Genomic DNA, 25,859 nt, shown 5'->3' with positions numbered 1-25,859 from the left:
AAAGACTGAAACTGGACCCACACCTTTCCACTCACAAAAATTGATTCAAGATGGATAAAGGACTTAAATTTAAGGCATGAAAGAATAAAAATCCTCCAAGAAAGCATAGGAAAAACACTGGAAGATATTGGCCTGGGGAAAGACTTCATGAAGAAGACTGCCATGGCAATTACAACAACAAAAATAAACAAATGGGACTTCATTAAACTGAAAAGCTTCTGTACAGCTAAGGAGACAATAACCAAAGCAAAGAGACAACCTACACAATGGGAAAGGATATTTGCATATTTTCAATCAGACAAAAGCTGGATAACTGGGATCTATAGAGAACTCAAATTAATCCACATGAACAAAGCCAACAATCCCATATATCAATGGGCAAGAGACGTGAATAGAACTTTCTCTAAAGACGACAGACGAATGGCTAACAAACACATGAAAAAATGTTCATCATCTCTATATTAGAGAAATGCAAATCAAAACAACCCTGAGATATCATCTAACCCCAGTGAGAATGGCCCACATCACAGAATCTCAAAACTGCAGATGCTGGCGTGGATGTGGAGAGAAGGGAATACTTTTACACTGCTGGTGGGACTGCAAACTAGTACAACCTTTCTGGAAGGAAGTATGGAGAAACCTCAAAGCACTCAAGCTAGACCTCCCATTTGATCCTGCAACCGCATTACTGGGCATCTACCCAGAAAGAAAGAAATCCTTTTATCATAAGGACACTTGTACTAGACTGTTTATTGCAGCTCAATTTACAATCGCCAAAATGTGGAAATAGCCTAAATGCCCACCAACCCAGGAATGGATTAACAAGCTGTGGTATATGTATACCATGGAATACTATTCAGCCCATTAAAAAAAATGGAGACTTTACATCCTTCGTATTAACCTGGATGGACGTGGAAGACATTATTCTTAGTAAAGCATCACAAGAATGGAGAAGCATGAATCCTATGTACTCAATTTTGATATCAGAACAATTAATGACAATTATGGTTATGGGGGGGGACACAAAGAGGGAAGGAGGGACGGGGGTGGGGCCTTGGTGTATGTCACACTTTATGGGGGCAAGACATGATTGCAAGAGGGACTTTACCTAACAATTGCAATCAGTGTAACCTGGCTTATTGTACCCTCAATGAATCCCCAACAATAAAAAAAAAAATTAAACATTTTTAAAATTTTAATTTATTAAAGAGATACAAATGTTTTTGTTACCTGTGTACCTTGTGTGCTCTCTTTTATTTGCGATATACTACATATTTTTCCATCCTTCAGCTCTTAGCTTATGTGTAGTCTTAGGTCTAAATAATCTCCTGTAGAGAAAATAGATGGATTTTTAAAAAATATAGTCAGCCAATTTATGTTTTTTTTTTAAATGCATCATCTACCTTTAAGCTAGTTAATTTCAAATTTTTATCAAGTAAATCTTTAATCTCTTTGTATTTAAAATAAGTTACTGGGGGGTGGCGCCTGTGGCTCAGTCGGTAGGGCGCCGGCCCCATATACCGAGGGTGGCGGGTTCAAACCCGGCCCCGGCCAAACTGCAACCAAAAAATAGCCGGGCGTTGTGGCGAGCGCCTGTAGTCCCAGCTACTCGGGAGGCTGAGGCAAGAGAATCGCTTAAGCCCAGGAGTTGGAGGTTGCTGTGAGCTGGGTGAGGCCACGGCACTCTACCGAGGGCCATAAAGTCAGACTCTGTCTCTACAAAAAAAAAAAAAAAAAAAAAAGTTACTGGGGATTTATCTGATAGGTCTGATAGGACTATGTTCTCTATTCCTTTATAGTTCTTGCAATCTTTTGTTGAGATTTAGACATGTGAAAAAAACAAAAACTAGCCATTTTCTCTTGTCTTTGTAGATTGGTTTCATGTAGGAGAATCATATATCCTTTATCATTTAATATAGCTGGAGAATGTGGTAGCCTATCACATCTTTTCTGGGATATGTGTTATCTGGATATGTAATTTCTCAGTTAAATGGCTTTCCCTTGTTCCAAAGAGCCAATAACCTTGTGATATCTCTGGTGTCTGTTTTACTATAGTCTTTCTGTTGTGTAACAAGTTGTAGTTACCTTTGTGGTCAGTAGCCCCAAGGCATTTGTTAGAGACTAATTTTTCTTTTTGGATATGATATCAAAATACAGGCCAAAAAAGCAAAATTGGATAAACAGAAGTACCTCAAACCTAAAAATTTGTGTATATTGAAGGATAATAGTCAAAATGAAATGGCAACATGTAGAATGGGACAAAATATTTGCAGATTATGTGTTAGAAAAGAGTAATAGGGAAGGAACTCCTATAACTCTAAATTAAAAAGACCCTAAATAACTCAATTAGGAAAAATAAGTAAAGACTTTTATTCAGGGAAGAAGTACTAATGGCCCAGACTCATATGAAAAGGAGCTTAGCATTTTTAATTGCAAGAGAAATGCAAATTGAAATCATATTGAGATATTATTTCACATCATTGATATGTAGGTTTTTAAAAAATATGAAGAAATTGGAACTGTTGTGAATAGCTAGGTGAAATGTATTAATAGAATGGTACAGAAGTTCCTAAAAAATTAAAAATAAAACATCTCTCATTTTAGACATATATATCTAAAAATTAAAAGGAATTATCTCAAAAGTAAAAACTACTGTAATATGCATCATCACATGAGCAAACAAATCTGATAAATGAGTATTTATTCATTCTTAAGGACATAGGAATTTCTGATGTATTGCAACATGGATGAACCTTGAGATTTTCTAAGAGAAATAAAACAGAGGAGTACAATTACTGTATTACTTCACTTACATGAAGAGAGGAGTGAAAATTGCTTTAAGAAGTCAAAATTCTACCAAAAAACTAAAAATAGTGGATGGCAGGATAGAGAGGGCAATGAGATAGAGAGGGTAAAAAGATTAATAGGTACAGAAATTCTGTATAAAGTTCTGTAGATCAATGGTGGCAATGGTTGTACAACAGTGTGATGGGCTTAATGGTAATGAATTGGGTGGATTGCTTAAGCTCACAAATTCAAGACCAGCCTGAGCAAGAGCAAGAACCATTTCTACAAAAATAGCTCGGGGTTGTGGCAGGCACCTTAGTCCCAGCTTCTCAGGAGGCTAAGCCCAGGAGTTTGAGATTACTATGAGTTATAATGCCACAGCACTCTACCCAGAGTGACAAAATGAAACTCTGTCTCCAAAAAAAATGTGGTTAAGATGAGAGGCTTTGAAAAAAATGGTGGACTAGAAGCCAAGAAAAGAAGTGAAAAATGCAGTCAGCAACCTAAATATGGACAACTTTTCTCTGAAGAAACATAAAGTAATGCAGGATACTTAGTGTGAAAATGAAAGGTGACAAGGTGGTATATATATTAAGATCAAAGAATGTGAAAGGAAGAATAGTAATTTAGAGAGCGGGGTTACCATGCTCACTCTGCTGATACTTTACAAGTTTTGAGAAGAGTTTTTCCACTGCCACAGATGTCTACCTGGTCTATGATTGGGGTCCTGCCTATAGTCTATGCAGACTAATTGCACCAGACATTAGATGTAGTGGGAATAAGACAGTAGCTAAAGCCATTTTAAACTCTTGAGTGCATGATGCTATGTTAACACACCCAGGTAAAGGGGAGTGGACTAACAGCAGGCATCTTTGAGCCATACCCTGTGACTAGGCAGCAAGCACTTCTCCACTATAGGGTAGTGGGGTCTGACCAGAGGAAATGACTTCTACTTGAGAGGCTTTAGATGACTGCTATAGCAAGTCCAGGGAAGATGGAAAGAATTTCACAGAACCTGGGCTGCTGGACAGACTTCTGCCTATATGACGTGGTTTTAGAAAGGTCCAGAACTTGTGTAATAGCCTGCGACTTGCTCCACCATGACTCTGACTTCCATGCCCCAACTGCCTTATGTCTCCTCAACTTTGACCCCTGCCTTCCAGGTTGGATTAGCCCCACTGCCTGCTTAGCCTCACCCCGAGTCCTGAGCCCCACTTAGAAGCCCTACTTCAGGCTTTTCCCCAGTCAGGCTCTGAGGCTTTGCCTCTGTACCGTCAGAGCTCCTGGCAGGACCAACCTATCATCCTCAAGGCTCCAGTGCCTCTCAGAACTCCACCTGAGATTTGACCACCACCACAGGGCCAGAGTATTTGCTTCCAGGGATCCCAAGCTCAAGCCAACAGTATAGCACTACGTGGTTCAAGCAAACACCCAAAGTCCAGGAACCTATAATAACTGCCTAGGTAGCCCCTCCCGGCTGCTCCTGCTCCTGCAGGAGACCCTAGCAGAAAAATCCCCACAATGCCTGCCTCAATAAGAGGATCTTGGCCAGCTCCCAACTTCAACATCCTGCAACCATCTTGCAAACAACCAAACACCCAACAAAAACAGCATTCTGCATAGGCTTCAGCAAAGGAAATTACAGATGAGCAGATCTAATCAGAACAGCTACATTACAGGCTTCTAGTGCAGACACTCCTACCTTAGAGGCTCAGCATTCCAGAGAAGGGGTAAAAGCAACATATGGAGACCTCCCCTTCTAATGAAGCAGAAAAGTTACCAGCAGGAATTGGTGCCCTGCAAACCTGTCAGCCCTGAGTTAAGAAAAGAGGTTTTAGATAAAAAGAAACCAGCAAACCTAGTTATTTAGAGGCAGAAAAGTGAATAAAAAAGACTGATTTGACTGATTTATCCCTTAGAGAAAGATAGACCCTGTAAAGTGAACTAACATACTAAGGATAGGTATACTTGAAGGAGAAAAAGCAAAAGCAAAAATTTATTCAAGGGAATTACTGAGGAAAACTTCCGAGGTATTGCCAGAGATCCAGATATGCAGATGGTATATGGACATTGATGACTGGGAAGATTCATAGCAAATAGATTCTGTGTATTATGATGAATAGAACAGCATCATACATATCAATCTTCTTTCCCAATATTATTGGCTTGAATGTGCCACTCAAATGACAAAACTGGCTAAGTGGAAAAACACAACTTAAATATCTGCTTCCTCAAGTAGACACATCTAAACCAAAAGGATAGGAAGGATGCTCAAACTGGAAGGATGGGAAAAATACTCCAGGCAAGTGGAAACCAAAATAAAGACGTTTTGCCCATTCTCATGTCAGAAAAAATTGACATAAATTAACAGCAGTGAAGAAAAACAAAGATGGTCATTATATATTGTAAAGGGAATAATCCAACAAGAACACTTAAGAATCCTAATGATATATGCACATAACACAGCCTCTTAAGGGACATAAAACAAGTTCTACTATACTAAACAAAGAAAGAAATAATAGCATGATAATTGCTGGGACTTCAGCCCTTCTATATCAGAGATAGACATACCAGCAAAGCAGAAAATGAATAAAAAAGAAAATGCCAGGAAGTCTATGTTAACTATTGTGATGAAAATATGTCAAACGGTCTATGAAGCTAGTGTATGATGCCCCATGATCATATCTATGTACACAGCTATGATTTAATAAAGTAAAATAAAATAAAATAAAATACATACCCTAAAAGAAAAAAAAAAAAGAACACTGGTCTTAAATGGAATTCTACAACAAATGGATCTAACAGATATTTATAGAATATTCTGCACCAAAACCACTGAGTATGCATTCTTCTCATCAGCACATTTGAAATTCTCCAGGATTCATCATCTTAGACCACAGAATACGTCTCAATAAATTTAAAGGAATTGACAGCATGCCATGTATTTTCTCAGACCATAGTGGATTGAAACTAGAAATCAGTTCTAAGAGTAACACTCAATTCTACAAAAAGGTGTGGAATTTAAATCTCCTACTAAGTGATTATTGGTTTAAAAATGAAATTCAGGTTAAAACCAAAAGATTCCTTGAACTTATAAACAAATGAAACATAAGCAATCAAAATATTTGAGATGCATCTAAAGTATACCCTACTTTAGGGTCAAGGGGAATATTGATAGTCTTAAATGTCCATACACAAAAGCCAGAAAGATCACAATTTAATAACCTAATACTACATCTCATGTAACTAGAAAACAAAGAGCACACCAACACAAAGAAACAAATGACAAAAGTCCTAGAAGAGATAAATGATATGGAAAACATTTCATTTTCTGATTCCATGAAAAGATAGACAAGATTGATAAATTCTTTCTAAACAGGAATAGAAAAGAGAGTACCAAAGTAAGTTCAATTAGAAAAGAAAAAAGGAGATATTACAGCTGAGAGCACAGAAATAAAAATCATCATCTGTGAATTCTACCAAAAAAAAAAAAGCTAGCACATAATTAGGAATTGTACAGAAAATAAATCCCTAGAAACACACAACATTCCAAGACTTAATCAGGAAGAAATAGAATTCCTAAACCAATAATGAACAGTGAGATTGGAATACTAATGAAAAAGTCTTCCAACAACAAAAAAGCCCCAGAACAAATGTATTAACACCTGATTCAATAAAAAAGAATTAAGTCTCATCCTGCAGAAATTATTCTATAACATTTAAAAAGAAGGGAATCTTCCCCAACTCATTCTACAAGGCCAGTATCACCCTAATACCAAAGTCAGGTAAGGACAAAATGAACAAAGAAAACTATACACTTGACAACCCCTATAAACATAGAGGCAAAAATCTTTAATATGATAACTGGCCAAGCAAATACAATAAATAGTACATCAAGAAAAATATTCCAGAGTGACCAGAAGGATAGTTCAAAATAGATAAACCAATTGATGTGTTTCACTGTATCAGTAGAAGCCAAAAAAAAATATATATATATCATTTGAATAAAAATACCAAAAAGCACCTTTTCAGGATTAAAAACCCTCAAAAATTTGTCAAAGGGGACTATTTCAAGATTATAACAGCCATATATGAAAAATACATAGCCAACATCTTACTGAATGGGAAAATATTGAAAGCATTCCCACTAAGCTAGAGCGAGACACTGTCACCACTTCTATTCAACATAATGATAGAATTCCACTCAGGCAAGAGGAAAACAAAAAGTATCTATATTGGGGAAGAGGTGGCGAACTATTGCTGTTTGCTGCCATAGGATCTTATATCTGACAAGTTCTGAGGGTCTTCTGGAATAGATAAATAAGTGAAGTCTCAAAATACAAAATCAATGTACACAAATCATTGCTATTTCTGTATCATGTACAAGATAATAGTTAAGACTAGAGTCAAATGAAGGACTTAATACCATTTGCTATTGCTACAAAGAAGATAAGATACTTGGAATATACTTACAGAGGTAAAAGATCTCTACAAGGAAAAATACGGAGGCAAAAAATTGTGCTTGACACAAACCAATGGAGAAATATTATATATTCAAAGATTGGTAGAATCAATATTGTTAAAATGTCTGTACTACCCAAAGTGATTTACAAATTCAATGTGATCCCCATCAAAATATCAATGGCGTATTTCACAGATCTAATAATTCACAGAAAAAAAAATTCTATGCTTTGGAAACAGGAAGGAGCCTGATAGGCAATGCAATCTGAAGCAAACACAGTAAAATTGGAGGCATCACATTACCATTCTTCTATTCTATAAGGCTATGGTAATGAAAACAGCATGTCGTTGGCACAAAACTAGAGATTTAGAACAATGGCACAGAATGGACAACCCTGATACAAAGCCATCTTTCTAGAGTCAACTGATCTTTGACAAAATAGACAATAATGCTTTCTGAGGAAATGAAGCCCTTTTCAATAAATAGTGCTGAGAAAATTTGATAGACATATGCATAAGAATACAAAAGGACCCTGTCTCTCACCATTCACAAAAATTGAAGATGACAAAAGACTTCTTTTTTCAGTTTTTGGCTGGGGCTGGGTTTGAACCTGCCACCACCACTGGTGGCCTATTCCTTTGAGCCACAGGCGCCGCCTGACAAAAGACTTAAAAGTAAGGCATGAAGCATAAGATTATTCTAGAAGAAAATGTACAAATAAATCTTCTAGACTTTTGGTACAGAATTTATGACTAAGACCCCAATGGCAGTTACAGCAGCAACAAAAAAATACATACTTGGAATTTCAATAAATGAAAAAGCTTCTGCACAATCAAATAATTAACAGAGCAGATAGACAATCTACAGAATGGAAGAAAGTTCACAATCTGCACTTCCAGTAAAGGGCTAATAACTAGAAACTACAAAGAACTGAAAAAATCCAGGAAAAAAAAATCAAACAACCTCATTAAAAAGTAGGCAAAAGCAGAAACAGAAGTATATAAAAAGAATGTAAATAGACAAATCGCAGCACCTATTGTTTTGGACTTTTTAATAAGCCACAGTCACAGAAGTAAGGTGATAACCTATTATGGTTCACATGTAGTCTCTAATAAATTGGAACTAATAGGTAGGTAAACAAGGAAAGTAAAAGTCTTTTTGAAATCAAGCTAGAATAGGAGGGAGAAACGGAAGGGCAACACCCCTGGCCAGCGCCTGTGGCTCAGTGAGTAGGGCGCCGGCCCCATATACCTAGGGTAGTGGGTTCAAACTCAGCCCCAGCCAAACTGCAACCAAAAAATAGCCAGGTGTTGTGGCAGGCACCTGTAGACCCAGCTACTCGGGAGGCTGAGGCAAGAGAATCGCTTAAGCCCAAGAGTTAGAGGTTGCTGTAAGTTGTGATACCACGGCATTCTACTGAGGGTGACAAAGTGTCTCTCTAAAAAAAAAAAAAAAAGGGCAACACCCCACCTAACAAGTTACAACAAATACTGTTCAGGTAATGGGGATACTATTCAGATGATAAGGGGCACAAGATTCAAACCATGTATCAAAAAGAAATTTAATGTTTTAAAATTAATTTTTTAAATTGTGACGATGTCAGATTTATCTTATGTGTATTTTACCACTTCTATTTTTTAAATAATTAAAACTTAAAATTTATGACATTTATACGTGTTCAGCTTCATTTTATTTTTCTTTCATCCTGGGTTGCTAATCTAGAATAATCTTAATATAGCCTCTAACTTCTTGGAATGATAATAGTAAAAAAGTGTGATTATATAGTTACCCTCATGGGATTGATTTTGATTCTGAGTGCATGATGTATAGTTGATTTGTTTGCCTATGACAACTTATGTTTCACTGTTAATTTTGAACTAATTTTGTTCTGGTTTTATATATTTTTTTAAAAAATCTTAACGATGTTCCTCTATTTTAGATTTTAGTTTTTCTCCAATTTTTCTCCAGAATAACATACAGTTGACATAGGATAATGTCCTTTTTTTCTTTGAATTGTTACAACTTTATACTGTAATCCAAACAAAGGTGCTTCCTGCTTCATTATTGCTTCCCAGTAAGTTCAAGGTCAAACTCCTCATTTCCTTCAGTCTTCCTCTTAAGACCTCTCGTGGCTATTTGATGGCAATTTGGAACTTTCCTTTCCCCCATCAGTGTATGTCTGTTTGCCTTTTCCCTTCGACTCATAAGTAGAGTGAGGGCATGGAATCCTGACCAATTCTATAATACTCATATGGGCAAAATCTCCTGAAAATGTCAGGACCTTTATATATAATCAGTAATGTTTACTTATAAGATCCTGAACTCTCAGTCATCATTACATGTACAATACATGTGAGCTGCAAATCTGCGAATACAGAGGGGGTCAACTGCTGTTTTGTCACCACCATCATTTGTAGCTGTGACTGCTTTCTATTCTTGACTCATGTTTATTGCTCAGAAACCTAGGTATGATCAGCCTGAGCATATTCCTGGTGTGTGGCAATGGTTGGCTGCTGGGAAGGTGGTATTAAGGTTTTCCTCATGGTCATAAAAATAGCAAAACTAAAATGTATTTTCATCTTCTGCAGATTACAAATAGTGCTCTTTCACCATGGGACAGTGAACATGCATGGAAGAACTTTGTAATCTCCTAAGAACTCATCTTGAACTTGATGACTCTGGTTTTAGGCCAGAAGTTTGATCATTGATCTCTAAAGGGACTTGGGATCAGGCTTTCAGGAGAATCTTAACTAATCACTTATCTTTGTACTCAGTTTACTTTTATGAACAGAATAGACACATTTTAAATTATATAACAATTATTTATTCTATTGGCTTTCATAATGGTAAGATGGTTTTTCTTCTCCTAAATTATCTTTATACAGTCTACCACTAAAGTTCGTGAAAACTTAATTATTCTTGTCTTCAGTTCCTCCTTATGCCTTAGAAATAAATGTAATAAATTTTAATTTCAGAGTTAGTCTTGAAATAATCCCTATACCTGCACTGTTAAAGGGTTAAATGTAAAAAATAACAGACTAGTTTGTCACTTGACCTGGAGTCAGCCACTGGAGTCTGTTTCTCTCTGGCAATGGCACTAAGAGTACATATCACCCTGTTAAAATACTGTGGTTAGGAGACACACACATATTTATTTTTTTTTGTGTGTGTGTCTGTGTGGTTTTTTTTTGGCCGGGGCTGGGTTTGAACCCACCACCTTTGGCATATGGGACCGGCGCCCTACTCCTTGAGCCACAGGTGCCACCCCACACATTTAAGTCATATATTAAATAGGGCAAAGTTTGACCAAAGTTTGACCTTTGTCCTATTTAACCTATTGTTAAAGGAAAAAGTACGAAAACGAGTAAGTGTGCATGAGTTTAAGCCCACTATGCATCTTTTACTAGGCCTCTCCATGATGCAGTTGAAAATGATCATTTGGAAGTTGTCCGCCTGCTCCTCTCCTATGGTGCTGACCCCACACTGGCCACCTACTCAGGAAGAACCATCACGAAAATGACCCGCAGCAAAGTTATGGAAACATTTCTCAAAGGTAGATCACTTTAAGAAACAGGAATGATAAAGTTCAAGGAATGAACTTTATTGAGTTCTTTATTGAAAAATTAGATGGTAAACAGATTTTTTAGACTAGCATTTTATTAGATAGAAATGAAAAATGTTTAGGTTTTAAGTCAGCCCAGTGTGGGTTTTTTGTGTAGCTTCTAGTGAAGCTAATTATTTTGATGATTAGCCATTTAATGTACATTTACTATCTACATGTATGTGATTTAATTTTATTTATACTTTAAAAGTTCTTCTAAAATTATTTGCATTTTCTACAAACCATTTTTAATCTAAGTATGAGTTATATTTATATGTCTTGAGTTTGGACAATGAAACACTTGAACTTCGTACATCATTTGGATAACTCTGTGTAGTCCAGGCAGCAGAGTCCATTTAAGCTTCAGTCATTATCTTAGGGTCCAATAGGATCCCTAAGATAGAAGCATAAAGATTCCATGTGTCTGAGGAAATGTCAGTTAAATTCCTTACCATACAGTTAGTGCCAGAGAACACCATTAAGTCACAGGGATCACTTAGACTTAGAGTTTGGCTTAGACCTAGCCAAAGGGGGGTAGGGGGGTTGTAAAATAGCTTAGAGTGTTTTTAAGGGAAGAACTTTATTTTTGCATATGATAGATAACGAAATTCTTGGCCTCCCAATTTAACTTTTGTTTGGTGGGTTTATATTAGAGTTCTCTGTTTCTAAGGAAAATAGGTGATTATGTATATGTTTTAGTTAGATAAGCATAGAAAAGGGTGTCAGAAAATTGTGTCGATGTGCCTAAAGGGAGGTTAGTGCAGTACATGGGAAGTAACATGCCAGCTTGTTCTTAAGTTTATAGAAATATGAACCCTAACTGGGATGTGAACATGGGGGAATAAGTATGTTTAAGTCTCTGTTTTCAATTTCTTTAAGGTATTTACCAAGAAGTATAATTGCTGGATTAGGTGGCACCATTTTAATATTCCCACCAGTGGTACACAAGGGTTCCAAGCGTCTTCGCATTCTTGCTAACATTTGTTATTTTATTTATTTATTTTTTTTTATTAAATCATAGCTGTGTGCATTAATGTGATCATGGGGCACCATACACTGGTTTTATAGACCGTTTGACAAATTTTCATCACACTGGGTAACATAGCCTTCCTGACATTATTTTATTTTTTCACAGTAGCCCTCTTAATGGATTGAGGTGTATCTCATTCTTGCTTTGATTTGCCTTTCCCTAATGATAACTGAGATTGGGCATCTTTTTTGTGTTTTCATTAGCCATTTATATATCTTCTTTGGAGTAACATTCAATTCCTTTGCCCGCATTGAATCAGTTTTTTTGTTGTCCATTTTTAGGACTTAATCAGATGTGTGCCTTGTAAAGATTTTTCTCTCATTCCGTGTTTTCTTTTTACTCTGTTGATGTCTTCTTATGCACAGTATTTTAAGACTTTAATTGACTTAAATTTTCTTCATTTTTCTTTTATTGCCTGTGCCTTTGGTGTTGTATCCAAGAAGCCATTGTCAAATCCAGTATCATATAGATTTGCTCTGTGATGTCTTCTAAAAGTTTTTTAGTTTTGGTTCAGCAGCCATAGCTCAATGAGTAGGGCACCAACCACATGCACTAGGCTGGCAGGTTTGAGCCTTGCCTAGGCCTGCTAGACAACAATGACAACTGTAACAACAACAAAATAACTGGACATTGTGGAGGGCACCTGTAGTACCAGCTAGTTGGGAGACTGAGGCAAGAGAATCAGTTAAATTCAAGAGTTTGGGGTTGCTGTGAGTTGTGATGCCAAGGGCGACAGAGGGAGATTCTGTTTCAAAAAAAAAAAATATGGTGGGCTTACATTTCCCAATTCCAAAATTCACTAGAAAGCTAATCAAAGCAGTGTGATATAGTGTGGTATTAGAATAAAGACACACATGGCATAACTATGTTATAGACCAAATGGAATACAATAGTCAGTCCAGAAATAAATCTTCCCGTACATGGTTAAGTATCATTTTAAAGGAGGGGAAAATGGCAAGAATTTCCTTCATTGTGAGAAAGGATAGTATTTTTAATAAATAGTGTTGGAAAATTGAACATCCAAATTCAAAAAAACAAAAATTGGATGTTTACTTAAAAACATGTAGAAAAATTAACACAAAATGTTTTATGTTCATCTGATTTTGGATTTTTTTTCTGTTCCTATATTCAGTTTCAATGGCATTTTTGGCAGGGATTATTTTCATAGTAATTTGCAACTGGTTCATAAATGTTGCGTGTGTTTTCATTTATCTGTATCTTACTGATTTCTTTAAGCAAAGTGTTACAGATATTATTGCACATGAATAAGTCTTTTTCCTCTGAATTTTTATTATTAATTCAAATCTATTTATTATTTTATTTTATTTTTTTTAGAAAGAGTCTTGCTAATGTTGTCCTCGGTGTGAGTGCTATGGTATCACAGCTCTCAGCAACCTCAGACTCCTGGGCTAAACGATTCTCTTGCCTCAGCCTCCCGAGTAGCTGGGACTTACAGGCGCCTGCCACAACCCTGGTTATCTTTTGTTGCAGTTGTCATTGTTGTTCAGCTGGCCCTGGTTGTGTTCGAACCTGCCACCTTCAGTGGCGCTGCAACCACTATGCTAGGGGTTTGAACCAAAATCTATTGTAATTAAATTAAATATTAATTTTATTTTATTTCCAAGTATTTTATTTTTCTTTTTTTTTAATTTTCAGAATACAGCATATATGTTACATAATTTGTTTTTATATATCTTAAGTCAAAGTTGAGGTGTAAGTGTGCCCTTTACCCAGAATACCTATATTGTACCTGTTAGGTATATTCTTTCTAATGCTATTACCAATAGCACTATTTTCTTTTTTCAGGTTGGTTATTTTTAGAATACAGAAATATAACTGATTATAGTATTTTGATTTTGTATCTTGCAACTTTACTGAAATTATTTGATTATTTTTTTTAACATTTTTTAAATCTTTATTTTTCTTCTTTAGATTATTTCCATGACCTACACGGTTATAGTGACAGTGAGTTGAATACCTCTTGGGAATTCTATGGAAGCTCTGTCTGTGGTGAGCAATGTTGTTTTTTAGTTCAGTGGAAAGTAAGTAAGGCACAAAACATTTTATAAACATGACTGTTTTGGAAAGGATCTGTTTTTTCATTTAGAGTTCTTGGCTGACAGCTAAAATCCTGCTTCTGACTCCTTTCTCTGTCTTTTTATTCCATTAGAACCAGATAATAAAGCTGGATATAATGTTTTGGCAAGTCCCCCAGGACCAGAGGATGAAAATGAGGCTGACAGTGATGCATTTGAATTTGAATTTTCAGATAGCCCTCTATTACCATGTTATAACATTCGAGTGTCTGTTTCTCAGGGGTAAGTAAGTTCATGTGGTTGAAAATTATTTGAGCTGCTCTTTGGAAATTAGCAGGACTTAAAAATCATTTTAAACAGATGAGGGGCCCTGTGTATGTTCTAAATGTTCATAAATTTTACATAATGCAGTAAATGTTTTTCTGGAAAAGACTGATTGTCCTTAGTTGGTTATTTGGTTCCACATGGTGTAAGTTATCTTCATCAGAACATGACCAAGACAAGTATGGTTTCAGAGCTCAAGCATTGAAATTGTCATTTACTAAATTCTTTGGAAAAGAGGCATATGTGTTCCCCAGTAGACCATTGTAGGGTCTTTTTTTTTGGCAATGTCAGGTATATCCGTGTTATTTTGCTACATATGAATATAATGTCTAATGATTAGATCAGGGTAATTAAGATATGCCTTACCTCAAATGTTTATCTTTTATCTGTCTCGGGAAAAATATAAATTTTCTCTCCTAGAAATACATGATGTTATTGTTATCTATAATTTCTCTACTGTGCTATTTAATGATATACCTTATTCCTTAAATCTAACTGTATTTTTGACCTCTTTTTAGCCATCTACTCTTAAGTCTTCCTCCCTCTCCCATACTCTGGTTACAACCACAATATATTTTACCTCAAAGAGATTCGCTTTTTTTTAGCTCTCACACACGAATGAGAACTTGTGAAATTTGTATTTCTATGTCTGGCTTATTTTAATTAACATACTGACCTTTTGTTATTCATGTGGCCGCAAATCCTAAGATTTTAGTATTTTCTGTCACTGAATAATGTTAAATGTTTATTTAATTGTTAAATAAATAATGTTTATTTATTCACCTGTTTTGGACATAGGCTACTCTACATTTTGTGAATAGTGCTGCAGTAAACACTGGGGTGCAGGTGTCTTTTTGATATATTGCTTTCCGTTGGAATGCATACCCAGTAGTGGGATTGGTAGATCATATGATAGTTGTATTTCTTTTTTTTTTTCCAGGAGCCTACCAGTAGTACAGAGGCATTTTGTTTTGTGAGCATCTCCATCAGTATTTTTTTTTTTTGTCTTTTTGATAATAGCCACTTCAACTGGATTGTGAATTGATACCTCATAATGGTTTTGATTTGTTTTCATTAGAAATAAAAATTATAAAGTTGTGTTGCAGGGTATAGATAAGGAATGTAACATCTTCCTTTTGGTTGGATATGTGTAAAAAGAAAGCAGAGACAGGCTTCTGTAGTTAACATGCTCTATTAGTAAGGATGAGTGGACAGGAAGTGTATCTGAGGTGTTTGTAATCAATCCTCTTGGGTTGAAGTACAGCACTTTTCTCAGTGAGTGTAAGGGGACATACTAAGAGTCATAAACTGAATTATTGTCGGAGTTAGGTGAGTTAGAACTTTAGCTTGTTTTGTCAATAGTGAGAGCAATGAAGTGGATGTTATAATTCTCTTTAATATATTCCATTTGCTTAGTATAAATCATATGGTCTTCTGTAGATGTTGTCCTAGTCAGTAGTCCAAAATCACTTTCACTAAAAGTAGATACTTAACCCTGACCTTGAAATAAGAATGTTGGTCAGGGAGGGGTATGGTTAGGAGGAATGGCAGGGTGTTCAAAGTAGTTTTTGTTAAGGCTATAGACTTTTATTCAAGATAGTAATTAATTGTTGGGAGCATTTTTTATTTTGTCAGAAATAAGAACTACTTCTCTTTTTATTTTGTAGGCCACGAAACTGGTTATTATTTTCAGATGTTCTTAAGAAATTGAACATGACATCCTGTACATTCCACTGTACTTTTCCAAATGTGACAGTTGTCACAATTGCAGAGGCAGAGTTTTATAAGCAAGTTTCAGCAAGTCTCTTGTTTTCTTGCTCCAAAGACTTGGAATCCTTCAATCCAGAAAGCAAGGAACTATTAGATTTGGTTGAATTCACAAATGAACTTCAGATTCTTCTTGGTTCATCTGTGGAAAGGTTAAATCCCAAGGATATGGCCTTGGAGAAGGACCACTGGTGAGCATTTAAATCCTATTTTAGGTAGTATGTTATAGTGTTACTCTTTGTGTGTATTTGTCAAAATACAACTATTTCCATAAATAACGGGACATTATTATGTATTAAAATATCTTTGATTTATTAGAAAGATGTTTGTTATGAAATTGCTAAAATATTTCTTTTCTTTTAAATTTACAAAAATTGCTTTGGGATAAATTTTTTACTTGGAACATTTTTCTTTTTCCTTTTTTTTTTTAGCTTTGTTTTTGTTTTTGTTTTCTTTTTAAAATAGGGTCTTATTCTGTTCATCGTGGCTTGAATATTGTAGATCATCATAGCTTATTGCAGCCACAAGCTTCTGGGTTTATTTGAACCCATGCTTTAGCCTCTGGGACTTCAGGTGTGTGGTGCCCAGGCTTGGTTTTCTTAGTTTTTGTAGAGATGAGGATTTCACCATGTTGCTGAGGCAGATTCTGAACTTCTGGCCTTCCTCTCACCTCAGCTTCTCCAAATGCTGGGATTACCAGCTTTTTTCTTTGTATTTTTTTTTTTTTGTTGTTGCAGTTTGGCCGGGGCTGGGCTTGAACCCGCCACCCTCGGCATATGGGGCCGGCGCCCTACTCACTGAGCCACAGGCACCGCCCTGTATTTTTTGTTTTTTAAGGAAAATGTAATGAGGTTACAAAAAAAAAAGCCTGACTTGCTAACTTTTGTTTGCTATGAAAAGCCTTTATGACATTAACCATTTATGTTTGTAAATAATGTCATCAATTTTAGGAAAATGTTTGGGAGAACTGATTTCATTAAGGCACTTGATGTAACTTTTTATTTTGTTTACAGAATGCCTTCTCAGGCCAACTATATGCTATTGGATATAATTCAAACTAAACTGCATCTATCTACAACAAATTGTGTAAACTTTGTAACGTAGCATGAAAGTATTTTTCATGCACCAAACTGAAGTATTTTGTAGTCTTTTAAAAAGAAAACTGAACTATTTTTCTGTTTCTAATAAAATGTTGAATATCTTTAAAATAAAATAAAATGAAAATGAAAATTGTGTGTTTATAAACTTTGTGTGAAACATGTCTGCCTTCGTAATAATTTCAAAATTTTCTGAGAAGATAATAAAACTGTTCAGGAAATGAAAAAATTAAAATAACTTGTATAGTGTGTGATCCTAAAACATGTTACTGTATTGAGTTACTGAGTATTATAGCACTTTAATGAAATGTCATACTTTTCCAAAGCAGAGGCATATTTCACAGTCCACCAGTAGTGAACCAGCACAGTTGTCTGATTATAAGAATGTTTATGAGTGATATCTTACTGTGGGTTTGATATGCATTTTTGATTTGCTGATGGGTAAGTGATGAGCTTCTTTTGGTTTTTGTTGACAAATACTAGGGGTGCACTTTTTTTGCGTAATATGTGTTTAGCCGTTCCAGTTCTCTTTTGGTTATTGTTTATATGATCTATGCATTTGTAAAATTTACAACCTATTTGTATTTTTTTGAATGCTGATTGAATATTTATTTATTTTAATTTTATTTTTTTTTTATTGTCGGTGATTCATTGAGGATATAAAGAACCAGGTTTATTTTATTATTATTTTTTTTTTGGCCAGGGCTGGTTTGAACCCACTACCTCCAGCATATGGGGCCAGCGCCCTACTCCTTTGAGCCACTGGTGCTGCCCAAGAACCAGGTTTACAATGATTGCATTTGTTAGGTAAAGTTCCTCATACAATTGTGTCCCACCCCCAAAAGGTGTATCACACATAATGACCCACTCACCCCTCTCCCTTCTTTCCTCTCTCTGCTCTCCCCTTCCCCCACCCCCATCGTGTGTTAGGTCATTAATTGTCCTCATATCAGAATCGAGTACATAGAATTCTTGCTTCTCCATTCTTGTGATGCTTTACTAAGAATGATGTGTTCCACTTCCATCCAGGTTAATACAAAAGATGTAAAGTCTCCATCATTTTAAATGGCTGAATAGTATTCCATGGTATACATATATCAGCATATTAATCCATTCTTGGATTGTTGGGCAGTTAGGCAATTAGTTACAATTTGGCAATTGTAAACTAAGCTGCAATAAAGAGTCTAGTACAAGTTTCAGTGTGATATTAGGTGTGGGTTTGTCATAGATAGCTTTAATCGGTATAAGAAATGTGCCACAAAACCTACTAAATGCAGAATACAAATGTTTGCATACAATAACTAAGAAAATGCCTACATTGAACAGTTTGATGAGAATATTTCAGATTGTATATGAAATCAGCACACTGTACCTCTTGATTTCACTAATGTATGTAACTATGATTTAACAATAAAAAAAAAAAAGAAAGAAATGTGCCACCTATGCCTGTACTCTTCAGTGCTCTAATTAGAAAAAGATGCTGGATTTTATCGAATGCTTTTTCTGCATCTATGGAGAGGATCAGATGGTCTATGTTTTTGCTTCTGTTGATATGGTGAATACATTTAGGGACTTGAGTATGTTAAACCAGCCTTGTATCCCTAGATGAAATCTACTTGATTATGATGTATGACTTTTTTAATGATAAGCTGTAATTATTGGCTAGTATTTTACTGAGAATTTTTACATCTGTATTCATTAGTGAAATTGGTCTGTAGTTCTCCTTTTTAGTTGGGTCTTTTCCTGGTTTTCGCATCAGGGTGATGTTTACTTCATAGTACATGGTGGGGAAGATAACTTCCTTCTCAATTTTTTAGAATAGTTTCTGCAGTATGGGTCTAAATTGTTCTCTCAAGGTCTGATAGAATTTTTTTTTTTTTTTTGTAGAGACAGAGTCTCACTTTATGGCCCTCGGTAGAGTGCCGTGGCCTCACACAGCTCACAGCAACCTCCAACTCCTGGGCTTAAGCGATTCTCTTGCCTCAGCCTCCCGAGCAGCTGGGACTACAGGTGCGCGCCACAACGCCTGGCTATTTTTTGGTTGCAGTTTGGCCGGGGCCGGGTTTGAACCCGCCACCCTCGGCATATGGGGCCGGCGCCTTACCGACTGAGCCACAGGCGCCACCCGGTCTGATAGAATTTTGATGTGAAGCCATTTGGACCAGGACTTTTTTTTTGTTGGGAGATTTTTTTTTATTGTTTCTTTGATCTCAGTGCTTGAAATTGATCTGTTCTGGAGATCTGTGGCTAAATCTAGGGAGAAGGCACCATTCCAAATATTGATCCATTTCCTTCACATTGTCAAATTTCTGGGCATAGAGTTTCTTGTAGTATTCAGAGATAATATCTTGTATCTCTGTGGCATCTGTTGTTATTTTCCCTTTATCATTCCTGGTTGAGGTTACTAGAGATTTTACTTTTCTATTTCTAGTTAGTCTAGTCAAAGGTATATCTTTTTTATTTATTTTTTCGAAAGCCAACTCTTGTCTTCATTAATTTTCTGAATGATTCTGTTGTTTTCAATTTAATTAATCTCTGATTTAATTTTGGATATTTCTTTTCTTCTGCAGGATTTGGGCTTAGATTGGTTTTCTTTTTCCAATTCCATAAGATGGCTTCTGAGTTTGTTTATGCACTCTCTTTGTGTTTTTCGTATGTAGGCATCTAAAGCGATAAATTTTCCACTCAGGACTGCTTTTGCAGCATCCCACAGGTTTGGTAGCTTGTGTCATCATTGTTATTATGCTCAAGGAAGTTAATGATTCCCTCTTTTATTTCTTTCTGAACCCAACTGTCATTGAACAGAAGGTTGTTTAATTTTTATGCCTTTGTGTGGGATTGAATGTTTTGTTGGAGTTGAGTTCCACCTTTAATGCCTTGTGAACTAGGAAGATACCAGGTAAAATTTTAATTCTTCTGATTCTGTTGAGGTTTGTTTTCTGTACTAAGATATGATCAGTTTTGGAGAATGTTCCATGGGCCGATGAGAAGAATGTATACTTTTTAGTTTGGGTATGGAGAGTTGTTCTAGGGTCTCATTTATATTCCTTATATCTTTGTTTAATTTCTGTTTACAGGATCTGTCCATATCTTTAACAATGTTAAAGTCTCCTATTATTTTGGTGTTATTGGATATCACATTGCTCAGACTAATTAAGATTGTGTCAAGAATCTGGGTGCATAAATATTTAGAATTGAAATGTCTTCTTTTTTTTGTGCAACAATAAAACTTTATACATGTGGAATTATCAAGCTCATACTATTTTTATCAAGAAATTATATTCTTCTTTTGCTTTTTTCTGCTAATCATTTAAAAATGTAAAAACCATCCTTAGTTCATGGGTTGTACAAAACAGTAGCGAGCATGGTTTGGCCCAAGGCTGTAGTTCTAAGACTCTTGAGCAGACAAGCCAGAGAAGGAAAGAGCAGCCCAACTTCAACGATAAACTTTGTGGTCTGAGGCTGACAAGGCTGGCTGTGCAACCCAGTTTTATGACAGCTTGTGTGAGAGACAGAATTATAAACTAGAACCCTAAATAGCAATACAGGTAGACCATTCTTGGCCTGGTAGGTTGGCCATGGCTAAGCCCACCTTGGGTTCACTGTATGCTCATTTGTGTTTCATTCAGATCGCTTTCCCCAGACAACTGACCTATCAGCGCATAACACCAAACCCAAACCAACCATACCAAGGGTTTCCATCTCAGTCAAGAGATGAAATGGCTTTAGGTCCAGTAACTGTGCATAAAATACCAACTTGCTGCTATGAAATTATGGGAATTAATATTGGGACATAAAAAAAAATATTGGGACATTAAGGTACTCAGCAATTGGCAGGTGCCCCTGGGGGTAGTCCAAGAAGGTAGTCCAAGATCCCCAGTATGTACAGAGGATTCCAGTCTGGGAGACCGAGCCTCATGAAGACTGACTTATGAAGACTGACTCATGAAGACACACCTTATGGACCCTGGGGACATGTTGACCAGGCAAGTAAGAAAGCCAGCTCAGCGTGCACCCCCATTTCAGCAGAGAGAGTAACAGCCTCCCAGAAACACCAAACTCATAATCCTTGGAATCTGTGGATATGGCAAAAGAGACTCTACAGGTGGGATTAAGTTAAGGACCTTGAGACGAGAGGTCATCCTGGATGACTGGAGGAGGAGGCCAGGGTCTCCACAGGGTCCTCACACGAGGAGGAAGGAGGGTCAGAGGCAGAGACTGGAAGATAGTACTCTGCTGGCTCTGAAGGAGGAAAAAGGGGTCCCGAGCCAAGGGTTCTGGGCAGCCTCTAGATGCTGGAAAAGGTGGGAGACAGGTTTTCCCTGGATCCCCTAGGAGGGACCAGCCCTGCCATACCCTGACATTAGCCCAATGAGGCCATTTTGGACTTCTGACTCCAGAACTGTCAGATGCTAACGTTGTGCATAGTAAGCTATTCTTAGTCGTTGGTAATATTTGTACAGCTAATACAGGAGACACCTGAGCCCTGGGGGTATGGAGGTATGTACGTACACCTCCCACCTGCCTGCCCAAGAGTTGTTCTCCCTGACCCCCAGTGGGCAACACTTTTTATTGGAATAGGTCTCAGAGGACAATGAACCCCATAGAACAAAGTCTTTACAAGAAGGCCCACAGGAGACAAGCAAACCCAATGCTTCTTGGCAGGTGCTGCTGTAACTTTAACTCAAAGTTAGAGCTATGCCCAGCTATTTTTTCTACTTTTTTTTTTAAATTATTAAATCATAGCTGTGTACATTAATGCGATCATGGGGCACCATACACTGGTTTTATAGACCATTTGACACATTTTCATCAAACTGGTTAACAAACCCTTCCTGGTATTTTCTTACTTATTGTGTTAAGACATTTATACTCTAGATTTACTAAGTTTCACCTGTACTCTTGTAAGATGCACCACAGGTGTAATCCCACCAATCACCCTCCCTCCAACCAACCTCCCCCCTCCCTCCCCTGCATCTTCCCCTTCCCCATATTCTTAGGTTAAACTGGGTAATAGCTTTCATGTGAAAGCCATACATTAGTTTCATAGTAGGCCTGAGTACATTGGATACTTTTTCTTCCATTCTTGAGATACTTTAATAAGAAGAATATGTTCCAGCTCCATCCATGTAAACATGAAAGAGGTAAGTCTCCATCTTTCTTTAAGGCTGCATAATATTCCATGGTGTACATATACCACAATTTATTAATCCATTCGTGGATCAATGGGCACTTGGGGTTTTTCCATGACTTAGCAATTATGAATTGGGCTGCAATAAACATTCTGGTACAAACATCTTTGTTAAAATGTGATTTTTGGTCTGGGTATATGCCTAGTAGAGGAATTATAGGATTGAATGGCAGTTCTATTTTTAGATCTCTAGGTGTTCTCCAAACATCTTTCCAAAAGGAATGTATTAATGTGCATTCCCACCAGCAGTGTAGAAGTGTTGCCTTTTCTACACATCCACGCCAACATCTCTGGTCTTGGGATGTTGTGATATAGGCTAATCTTACTGGAGTTAGATGATATCTCAAAGTAGTTTTGATTTGCATTTGTGTGATGATTAAAGATGATGAGCATTTTTTCATATGTCTGTAGGCTGTGCGCCTGTCGTCTTCAGAGAAGTTTCTCTTCAAGTCCCTTGCCCAGCCTTGCTTAAACATTTGAGTTATCTGTGGTCTCTGGTTATTAAACCTTTGTCAGAGACATAACCTGCAAATATCTTCTCCCATTCTGAGGGGCTGTTTGCTTGCTTTACTTACTGTGTTCTTGGCTGTGCAGAAGCTTTTTAGTTTGATCAGGTCCCAGTAGTGTATTTTTGAAGCTGCTTCAATTGCCCAAGGGGTCCTCCTCATAAAATACTTACCCAGACCGATTTCTTCAAAGGTTTTCCCTGCACTCTCTTCTAGTATTTTTATAGTTTCATGTCTTAAGTTTAAATCTTTAATCAAGTGAGAGTCTATCTTAGTTAATGGTGAAAGGTGTGGGTCCAGTTTCACTCTTCTACAGGTTGCCAGCCAGTTCACCCAGCACCATTTGTAAAATAGGGAATCTTTTCCCCACTGAATGTTTTTAATTGGCTTATCAAAGATCAAATAACAGTAAGTAGCTGGATTTATCTCTTGGTTCTCTATTCTGCTCCAGACATCTACTTCTCTGTTTTTGTACCAGTACCATGCTGTTTTGATCACTATTGATTTATTGTATTGTCTCAGGTCTGGTAGCGTGATTCCTCCTGCTTTGTTTTTATTTCTGAGCAATGTCTTGGCTATTCGAGGTTTTTTTGGATTTCATATAAAACGAAGTATTTTTTCAAGATCTTTAAAGTATGACAGTGGAGCTTTAATAGGGATTGCATTAAAATTGTATATTGCTTTGTGTAGTATGGACATTTTAACAATGTTGATTCTTCCCAGCCATGAGCATGGTATGTTTTTCCATTTGTTAATATTTTCAGCTATTTCTTTTCTTAGAGTTTCATAGTTCGCTTTATAGAGATCTTTCAAATCCTTTGTTAGATAAACTTCCAAATATTTCATCTTCTTTGGCACTACTGTGAATGGAATAGAGTCCTTAACTGTTTTTTTCAGCTTGACTATTGTTCGTATATATAGGGCTACTGATTTATGAATGTTGATTTTGTAACCTGAGACACTACTGTATTCCTTGATCACTTCTAAAAGTTTTGTAGTAGAATACCTGAGAGGAGTGAAAGTTTGATTTCCTCTTATCCACATGGATACCATTGATCACCTTTTCTTCCCTAATTGTAATGGCTAAAACTTCATTACAATGTTAAAGACCAGTGGAGACAATGGGAAACCTTGTCTGGTTCCTAATCTTAGTGGAAATGATTTCAATTTAACTCCATTCAATATGATATTGGCTGTGGGTTTGCTGTAGACGGCCTCTTTTCAATTTAAGAAATGTCTCTTCTATACTAATTTCCTTTTTTTTTTATTGTTGGGGATTCATTGAGGGTACAATAAGCCAGGTTACACTGATTGCAATTGTTAGGTAAAGTCCCTCTTGCAATCATGTCTTGCCCCCATAAGGTGTGACACACACCAAGGCCCCACCCCCCTCCCTCCTTCCCTCTTTCTGTCCCCGCCCATAACCATAATTGTCATTAATTTTCCTCATATCAAAATTGAGTACATAGGATTCATGCTTCTCCATTCTTATGATGCTTTACTAAGAATAATGTCTTCCACGTCCATCCAGGTTAATACGAAGGATGTAAAGTCTCCATTTTTTTTAATGGCTGAATAGTATTCCATGGTATACATATACCACAGCTTGTTAATCCATTCCTGGGTTGGTGGGCATTTAGGCTGTTTCCACATTTTGGCGATTGTAAATTGAGCTACAATAAACAGTCTAGTACAAGTGTCCTATGATAAAAGGATTTCTTTCCTTCTGGGTAGATGTCCAGTAATGGGATTGCAGGATCAAATGGGAGGTCTAGCTTGAGCGCGTTGAGGTTTCTCCACACTTCCTTCCAGAAAGGTTGTACTAGTTTGCAGTCCCACCAGCAGTGTAAAAGTGTTCCCTTCTCTCCACATCCACGCCAGCATCTGCAGTTTTGAGATTTTGTGATGTGGGCCATTCTCACTGGGGTTAGATGATATCTCAGGGTTGTTTTGATTTGCATTTCTCTAATATATAGAGACGATGAACATTTTTTCGTGTGTTTGTTAGCCATTCTGTCTGTCGTCTTTAGAGAAAGTTCTATTCATGTCTCTTGCCCATTGATATATGGGATTGTTGGCTTTGTTCATGTGGATTAATTTGAGTTCTCTATAGATCCTAGTTATCAAGCTTTTGTCTGATTGAAAATATGCAAATACCCTTCCCATTGTGTAGGTTGTCTCTTTGCTTTGATTATTATCTCCTTAGCTGTACAGAAGCTTTTCAATTTAATGAAGTCCCATTTGTTTATTTTTGTTGTTGTTGCAATTGCCATAGCAGTCTTCTTCATGAAGTCTTTCCCCAGGCCAAAATCTTCCTGTGTTTTTCCTATGCTTTCTTGGAGGATTTTTATTGTTTCATGCCTTAAATTTAAGTCCTTTATCCATCTTGAATCCATTTTTGTGAGTGGGGAAAGGTGTGGGTCCAGTTTCAGTCTTTTACATGTAGAGATCCAGTTCTCCCAACACCATTTATTGAATAGGGAGTCTTTCCCCCAAGGTATGTTCTTGTTTGGTTTATCAAAGATTTAAGATTTTGATTTTCATCAAAATGTTAGTTTCATTTCTTGGTTTTCAGTTCGATTCCAAGTGTCTATATCTCTGTTTTTGTGCCAGTACCATGCTGTCTTGAGCACTATGGCTTTGTAGTACAGACTAAAGTCTGGTATGCTGATGCCCCCAGCTTTATTTTTGTTACAGAGAACTGCCTTAGCTATACGGGTTTTTTCCGGTTCCGTACAAAACGCAGAATCATTTTTTCCAAATCTCGAAAGTACGATGTTGATATTTTGATAGGAATGGCATTGAATAGGTAGATTGCTTTGGGAAGTATAGAAATTTTAACCATGTTGATTCTTCTCATACATAAGCATGGTATGTCTTCCATTTGTTAATATCCTCTGCTATTTCCTTTCTGAGGATTTCATAGTTTTCTTTATAGAGGTCCTTCACCTCCTTCGTTAGGTATATTCCTAGGTATTTTATTTTCTTTGAAACTATGGTGAAGGGAGTTGTGTCCTTAATTAGCTTCTCATCTTGACTGTTATTGGTGTACACAAAG

General features: G+C 36.7%; 1 protein-coding gene across 1 annotated transcript in view; it reads left to right on the top strand.

Annotated features, from left to right (window-relative positions):
• The window catches only part of LOC128579135 (BCL-6 corepressor-like), a 121,433-nt gene extending 105,231 nt beyond the window's left edge, over window positions 1-16,202 (top strand). Inside the window, exons 7-10 of the mRNA XM_053581383.1 lie at window positions 10,657-10,802; window positions 13,813-13,890; window positions 14,051-14,198; window positions 15,908-16,202. Coding sequence (XP_053437358.1) covers window positions 10,657-10,802; window positions 13,813-13,890; window positions 14,051-14,198; window positions 15,908-16,202 — 667 coding nt within the window. The remainder of the gene's footprint in view (window positions 1-10,656; window positions 10,803-13,812; window positions 13,891-14,050; window positions 14,199-15,907) is intronic.
• Window positions 16,203-25,859: the final 9,657 nt, after the last annotated feature.

Source organism: Nycticebus coucang, chromosome Y, assembly GCF_027406575.1.
Source record: "Nycticebus coucang isolate mNycCou1 chromosome Y, mNycCou1.pri, whole genome shotgun sequence".
NCBI lineage: Eukaryota > Metazoa > Chordata > Mammalia > Primates > Lorisidae > Nycticebus > Nycticebus coucang.
This window is presented reverse-complemented; position numbering and strand designations above follow the sequence as displayed.